An 8,440-nucleotide genomic window follows, 5' to 3' on the forward strand; every position below is an offset into this window, starting at 1 on the left:
ATGTGGTTCGGCCAGTTCAGACTTTTGTCTGTGGCGCGAGGCAGTCCGGTCGTGGGAAGAAGACTTCTTGGAAGAAGTTTATTCTCGCGGATGAATTGTTCGAGATAGTGGTGGCGTGCGCGAGCACCCGCCGTACATCCAGGGGATCGCGAATAGAAAAACCTCAGTGTCAGAAAGGTTATTTACGTTCCTGGAGGTAGAGTCCGAGGGGAAGGTCCGAACCTTTCGGTGAAGTTCAACTGTAGGAATATCGGTGGCGCGTATCGTTGCCAGAGTTCAAGGCGCGAGATCTTGAACGGCAAACGGTGGGAACGACAGTGTGTTTTTCATGGCGATCAGCTCGTTAGGAAGGCGTCGTGCGCTACCGCCGATGTACGAGATACGAGAAAGGTGAAGGTGGTGCTCGCCGGACCTGACCTGCCCGAGAGAAGCATCACGGAACATAGCTTCTTGCATACATACACACGCGCGAGCACACTCACATACACACACACACAGAGTGCGTCACCGCCCATATGTGATGTGTTTCGTGCGTGCGAGCGAATGAGTAATCATGTACTGTCAAGACAAGGGCTCGACCGCCTCGAAGAGCAAAGAGGGTAAGTTGACGCCCGCGCGAGCAGCTCCGGCTACTAGAAGTAATTCACTCGGCTCATTCCCCTTCCACTCCCCTCCCCTTTTCATTTTCCGCAGCCTTACGGACTTATGTCCTCGGTGCCGCGCCGCTCATTTCGTTTTTACCCTTCCTACGCGAATCTGTTCGCTGATTTCGGTCCCTCTGCGTCGCACATGTGGTCCCGTGCGAGACGCACACAGCATCGAATAGGTTGGACAGTGTCAAAAGTTCCGTGATCGTGGGGGTGGACGTTGGCCTGACAAAGAGAGACAAAGTGACTGGCCCATCGGAGTGCGGCAAAGAGGGAGCCGAGGAGAGTGTGTCGTTTACAAACCGTAAGGGTGGGGGAGCAGCAGTACGCATTTCGAAGAGAGAAACGTACGCGAGATCGTGTGCATTCTCGACGAAACGGTTCTCTTTTTTTTCTTCTTCCCTCTTTCGTCGAACCTTCGCTCGCGGATCCAAGTTTGTTGATCCTACAAGACCGCGCGTATCAAGGCTCTGTGAATCGTCGTCTTCAATGCGGATTATTAATTGCTGTTCCGTCCCACTGTCGTGAAAACGTCATTCTTAGAAAGCGACAGATGCATGAATGGAGGAAAGTGCTTTTGTGTACGGGGAAGCATGCGGAACACCGTGAATCGGGATGTGGAGTCAGTAGCCAGTCTAAAAATTATGAACGTAAATTATTTATCGTTACTTGACACATTTAACTAAACTTTTGTTGGTTCGTTGACCTGTAACAACAACTCACATGTTTGTATATATATATATATATATATACATACACATATATGTATATATATATGTATATACATATGTATACATACGTATTTACATACGTATATTAGATGCGCGTATACGCATCGTACAGGGTGTACCACGCAACTGGGACAAGTTGTATTTTTAACTCACTATAACCCAATTTTTCTTTTCATTTCTAGAAAAAATTGTATGACCAGATATTAGCGAACGTCAATCTTGCGTTAACTACTAAGAAATCATTCGCACTTTTCGCAATTTTATTATAGCCAAAGCTGTTCGTAACTTCAACGGTATTAACCAGTTAGTTGTTTTTGACAAGTATATTCGTCATAACATCAAATATTTTCATTTTTTCATAATGGATATATTCGTCTAAAACAGCTAACTACTTAAGGTAGATGTATATTTTGATATTCTTTATTAAATTATATATTTTATGAAAGTATTTTATTTAAACAGAATATGAAGAAAATCAAACATATACAGTATAATTACAGAAACTTACACACTTTTCAAAAAGATTGCAACAGCTAATTGGTTAATGGGATGTAATATTTACATATACACATCAAATTGTTTATGTATGGAAATCTGTAGTATAATGAGAGTGTAAAATTCCCACTTCCTAGCCTTTTTATTCTCTTCTTTTTAGTAAGGTACTTATACTATGAAATTATTAATACAAAAGTTATTTCAATCTTTAACTTCATTTTAATGTTCGCTACATATTTGCAAAGATATTGTGTATTATTCTATCATGTTATATGTTCGTAAACCTTAACCAAATATGTCCTGGTTGCATGGAACATCCTATATAGTGCACACAAATAAGAATGATAATATGTGAGTTCAGTATTTGCCAAATATCTAGCGTCTTATTGCTTTTTGATAATGGAGTTCATATTTGCACAGTATATAAGTGTAGTTCTTGCTATTGGAATGAAGGTTACACGTTTTCAAAAGATTCCATTAGAAATGGCTAATGGGTATGTTACAAACATATAGAACAATTACAAAAGTGTTATTTTCATGTTATTTTCATTATTTTGTTCATAGTTTCTATAATTAGTTGATGTTACACATTGCCCAATTAGCTGTCATTAATTTCATTGATGATACAGGTTTGTCAGTGAGGCAGACAATTGTATTCATTGTACCATTGATAATTGAACGTACATGCTTCTACGTATAATGCTTAAAATAAAGACTAACGTCATAAACATTTCTGCAGGCAATTAACCATTTCTTGACTCTTCTAGTTGATTGTTGGTACAAATGGTTGTCAGACAATGTACTTGTCTATGCAATTGATAGGAAGAAAAAAACTATTATCAATATAATAATTATAGTAGTCCATCGCATTGTTGCGCACTGATAATATTAATCTTTAATATTTGTCTAAGATATACATTTGTGTTAACATTACAGCTTGCATCTTAAGGAAAAAGCCAAACTGTACACTGTCAGACGAGTAGCTATCAACCCTATCATAATTGTGTCAGACTGACAACATTTTGGTGTTTAAAGTAGATAGCTATTACAGCTGTTAATGTCTTTCAGGCTTTTTCTTTAAATCATATATTCTAATTGAAAATATAAGCAAATAAATATATAAATATTTGAATTCATAGATATATGTTTAAATGTATAGATACTATATAGATTATGTTTATTATGCACAGGGTCCGTGACAATGCGGGAGAAGAAAGGAGGAGCCCTTAGTAGAGTACAAAAGCTGAGAAAACGACTTAGCCACAGTTTTGGGAGACTTTGTAAGTGTACTCAAGCTAGTTGCTTTTTGATGCTCAATTGTAATTCTATTACTTGGTCCAGTTATAGGTTTTTTCTATTACATAACATCTATTCCAAAAGTATTAATGCTTTCTTGAAGTTACCATTAGGTTTAACAAACATGCTCATCTATCTATTTTCATGTTATATTATGTAATAACATTATTCACTTAATTTAAGGTACCATAGGATAACTTCTAGATAATGGTGATTTCAACATAAATTTATTATAATGTTATTTAATTGTTTTAAACCATACATCCAAGCATACAGATATGTGAAACAAATTCTAGTCTCCTTTACCTGTTTTTTGTTATTATTGTGTTTATTATTTAATCATTTTCAGGTTATTGCATTTTTTGATTCCATATTATCATTTTTCAAAACATCAAAAATATAATAAAAATTTAATTTAACTATTAAAATTTAAATAATATATTAATACTTTAATCTATTCTTTACAGAAAAAAGAGCATGTAAACTTTAATACTTCTTTTCTTTATTTTTGAAGATAATTAAGTTATAAGTTCACGATGCAATAAATGATCTACGATTGCAAGAGTTCATCTGATATCGATTTATTAACATAACTGGTTTTTATATGTTAGCAATATCAAAAGAAGAGGCTGATGATGCAGCAAACAGAGGTCAACTGCCATATAATGGCTATTCCGAGGAGTTCCTAGACCGTTTGGAGCCAAACGGTAATATACCTACAGATAAGCGGGAATATGGTAAGTGGGGAATTAATTAATTATAAACTACATATTATTAAGATAAAATGATTCTCTTAATTGATCGATAGATGATATTAAAGTTGGTTCTAAGATAAAATACGATGTATGGTTCTATTTATCAAATTGATTAATTTCTCGTACTGCACATAAACACTTATCGGATAACTCAGTGTATTCCGTTTTATTAGAGATAACAGAATGCATGAATGACTTGCTGGAAATGTATCTATACCGATTTCACAATAATTATACTTACCATTTGTTCGGTATTTAATAATTAATTGCATTCAGATATGCAATCTGACCCACATAACATACTATTGTGTCGTTTAATGACAATGGAACGTATAAAACTAAAATATTGTGTATTGATACAATTATTGAGGAATTATGGTTTTACGTGGATACCTGTTGCTGTTACTTTAAAGAAAGTTTTAAGGACGAAATTGGATGTCATAGAATGGACAGGTGTGGGCGACCATGAGAGAGTGCATCGGCAGCTTTCCGTTTCTAGTGATTCCAAGCTTCTTGACGAGGATATACGCGAAGAAGCTAGAGTTATATTACGACCTCGGCGTCCACCGCGACCTAAGTCTGAGGTCTTCCTTGGGCCGGATCCACCTCCTAGAAGAACCAAAAGATTTTCAGCTTTTGGGGTAACCTTCTATTAAATATTATTTTTTGTATTTTTTATCGAGTTTCAAAGCCATCCGAGGCACACCTTGGTTTAATGGATTGTAAGCATTATTTTTTCCTTTTTCTTCCTGTATTTTCTGACAATTATACATTTTACAAACATATATCCAAAAGCATTAATTGTGCTATAGTCTAAAAGAGTATTTGAAACTTTACATGCTTCTTCAAAATTGCGTTTTTCGACTTGCAACAATTTATTATTACCACTAAAATTATTTAAATGTTAGTTATTGAAAGTACTAAGTTTGAAATTATAATATTTGATACCATTTGTGTAAAAAATTCAGAACGAGGAAACCCTTCAATTGTTTCAAGTTCAATGTTTTTTTTTTGGTGGTAATAAAAAATTAATTATGTTTATATGCACAGGGCGATTCTCCTTTCGGCAAATCCGAAGCTTATATAAAACTGGAACCATTAGGGGAAGGATCGTATGCCACAGTGTTCAAAGGTTATAGCCACCTTACAAATCAAATGGTGGCGCTTAAAGAAATTAGACTGCAAGAGGAAGAAGGTGCTCCATTTACTGCCATTCGCGAGGCAAGCCTTCTTAAAGAATTGAAGCATAGCAATATTGTAACCTTGCACGATATAATTCATACGCGGGAGACCCTTACTTTTGTTTTCGAGTATGTTCATACTGACTTGTCTCAATATATGGAGAGCCATGGAACTGGTAACGGTGGTTTAGATCCTCGAAACGTTAAATTGTTTCTGTTCCAATTATTAAGAGGACTAGCGTATTGTCATAGGAGGTAAAAGTCATGTATTAATTTGAAATGATTTATATCATAACTGTGTGTGGATGTATTAATGAATTTGACTTTAACTTGATATAGGAGAGTATTACACAGAGATGTGAAGCCTCAGAATTTATTAATCAGTGAGATTGGAGAGCTGAAGTTAGCAGATTTTGGTCTAGCTAGAGCTAAATCTGTACCTTCACATACGTATTCGCACGAAGTAGTGACCTTGTGGTACAGGCCACCTGATGTTCTTCTGGGTTCCACAGATTATTCTACCTCGCTTGACATGTGGGGTGTAGGTTGCATATTTATGGAGATGTTGACTGGTGAACCGACATTCCCAGGTGTACGCTGTACATATGACCAACTTGATAAAATATTCAAAGTATTGGGTACCCCTACCGAAGAAACTTGGCCCGGTGTCACGCGTTTGCCGGGATACAAACCGCATAGACTGGGATTCTATCCTCTACGAAAATTGGGTCTTTCGTTTCCTAGACTCTACGACATCACTGAAGGTGATAGTATGGCGTCTTCGCTTCTACAACTAAATCCTGATCAACGGATAGGAGCTGAAGAAGCTTTAAGGCATCCTTATTTCTCCACCCTTCCTAGAAAACTATTCGAGTTGCCTGATGGTAAGTGCAAATTTCACGGGAAGACTAATTCGAAGATAGTGTCATTGAGCTTCCAAACGTAGTTCACAACCTTTAAAGTAAGACAACGGCCGTTTGGTAGTTTTTATGACATATAGGATGTCGCAACTGATATTATCATCTTGATCTGATGACACTATCTTTCAATTACATTGTAAGTATTTATAGTATACAATATTAACATTTACCAATTTTTCTTTCTTTTTGCAGAAGTATCGATATTTAGCGTTGAAGGTTGTCATTTGTATAAAAATTCGAAGGACCTGCTTGCATATTCGCGTTACACATCTCTTAAGACTTGAGGTCAAAAGTGGACATGAAAGGAAGTAAAGAATAAGTAATCCCCAAAATTCACATGTTCAGTGATGAAAAAAACGTACATTCTGATACAGATTCAGATTCACAGAAGCGGATTCGCCTCGATTCACTTAAACATCATTTCCACGCGCGTCGTTCGTTCTTTCTCAGGGCTGTTCCATAAATTCCAATCATTGTTCACGGACACTCACAGGACAACATGCGTACAGACGGTTACGAGCTTTCGTTCTTGTTTTCTTCTCATATTTTTTCTCTCTCTTTTTAAAGAAAAAAAAATAGAGTACTTACTTGTATTAAGCGGATTAATAACGAACGATAAATTGTAACTTGGCAAAGGAAATAACGAAAGTAAGCTATTTGTGGCTAAATGAAGCAAAAACGATTTTATGAGATTCGCACGCTCGATTTAGAAAGCAAAAGCACGCACGACCCATCCTCGCACTTCGTCCAAATACTAGATTTAGATTGATACCAATCAAAAGAAGAAAAAAGAAAATAAAAAGTACTATACCGCCTTGCGTCTCTCGACCCCAGCCTAAGTCAAATTTCGTGTTGGCGGTTGCTGGTTAGAGGAAAGAAGATATTAATGAGATAATTATAACTTAGAAAAATTCTGGAAGATCTGTAATACTTTATATAAATTTTATGCTGTTTTTTGAATCTACTGTTGGTTGCTGAGACAATTGAATATATTGGTATGTAACGAGAAATAAAAATCATTGTTCTAATTAAACTCTAGTTGTTAACTATATGAACGTGATCGTAGGAAATAAATAAATAGAAACCTAAGAGAAAAAGAGAGAAGAATAGGATATCAGTATGTCTCAAGTGTCGTAGCCACCAACACCAAAATGAAACACGGCAAGACTTACGAAAAAACTTTATTGCTGATAATATCGACGGTAGTGATCTAGTTGTAAGAATTAATATTAGTATACTAGCGTCGATCGAAGTTTATATCGACATTACAAAGTAGTTGTCTATCGATGATAGTAAATCGAGAACGAAGTAATAATTTTAGACTTAATCGAGTCCAATTTGTTCAATCGCTGATATACTAAAGAAGAGGGAAAAATGAAAACCAACCGGTCAATGGTGCTTGAACGAATTGTAGGAAAATGAAACATTAATAATTTTCATATTAGTGGTTTAGAAAAAGGATCGTTCGGCGAATTTTCTTTACTAAAATATGGTCCTTTCGAGACCATGTATCTAAACGAACCAACTTTAATAACGTTGCAATAGTAATATTTAGGATAACGTAAAACGGTGTTACAGTCCTTCCGAGTTTTGTCTAAGCTACGACGATTACTACGGTAATATTACTCCTTTAGTAGTTACATTTATACCGATTTTTCAACACACTTATAAAAATATCAACGAGACGAAAGCAAAAAAAGATGAAAAAGTATTTCGAAGGAATTTGAGACACGCGTTATTACTACTATTATTAATTATTACGATTATTATTTGACAAAAGACGCGCAGAAAGGTAGATTGTACATAGAAGAAAAAAAACACACAGGTTCGTATCATTGTAATAATATAATTGTAATAAATTAAATCGTAGTTCGGTACACTTTAGACCCCTGTTTCTTCGTTAGGTTTTCCATGTGCAACCAAGCTGCAGAATCGTTTTAGACTTTTAAGTGTAATATAATGCAAAGCCACTTGTATTTGTAGTACTTACTCTGCTTAAGTATTGATTTTATACACGTTTATTTCCTTATGATTATATATTTTATTTGTAATTTTTCTATGAAAACATTGATATTCGAATTGCTTCAAACTTGTACTGAGAAAGATAAAGAACTATGTTTTTGAAACACCTGTGTATATTTGAAAATTCATATCTCGTATACTAAACGTAGAAATATGTCGTATTAAATACACATGTGAAAGCTATATGGAATATGTGTATTTGATATGCTTAGAAATATATTTCTAATGTAGAAACATTGATAGAATATAATAATTTACATTCTGTGATACTACGTAGACGTAACGTTATTGTGTTGTAATCGTATTCGGAAATGTGCAAAGACAATGAAATTTTGATCGAATACTAAATTCTGAATTATTTCATACGATATTATTGAATTTATTATTATTATT

The 8,440-nt window shown here is 35.2% G+C and overlaps 1 protein-coding gene across 5 annotated transcripts; it reads left to right on the forward strand.

Moving 5' to 3' along the window:
- Eip63E (cyclin dependent kinase Eip63E) lies at positions 1 to 8,151 on the forward strand. Of its 5 annotated transcripts, none has more exons than XM_033472766.2 (7): positions 1 to 599; positions 3,064 to 3,153; positions 3,781 to 3,906; positions 4,369 to 4,565; positions 4,975 to 5,360; positions 5,445 to 5,989; positions 6,218 to 8,151. In XM_033472766.2, the coding sequence occupies exons 1-7, from the start codon at positions 554 to 556 to the stop codon at positions 6,307 to 6,309; spliced, it is 1,482 nt and encodes a 493-aa protein (XP_033328657.1). In that variant the 5' UTR covers positions 1 to 553; the 3' UTR covers positions 6,310 to 8,151. The 5 variants fall into 5 exon arrangements, with proteins under 5 accessions (XP_033328657.1, XP_033328656.1, XP_033328659.1 ...); XM_033472765.2 differs by lacking the exon at positions 1 to 599 and adding an exon at positions 648 to 1,297; XM_033472768.2 differs by lacking the exon at positions 1 to 599 and adding an exon at positions 648 to 1,269.
- The last annotated feature ends 289 nt before the right edge of the window (positions 8,152 to 8,440 follow it).

The sequence above is a fragment of the Megalopta genalis genome, chromosome 7 (genome assembly GCF_051020955.1).
Source record: "Megalopta genalis isolate 19385.01 chromosome 7, iyMegGena1_principal, whole genome shotgun sequence".
Classification (NCBI taxonomy): domain Eukaryota; kingdom Metazoa; phylum Arthropoda; class Insecta; order Hymenoptera; family Halictidae; genus Megalopta; species Megalopta genalis.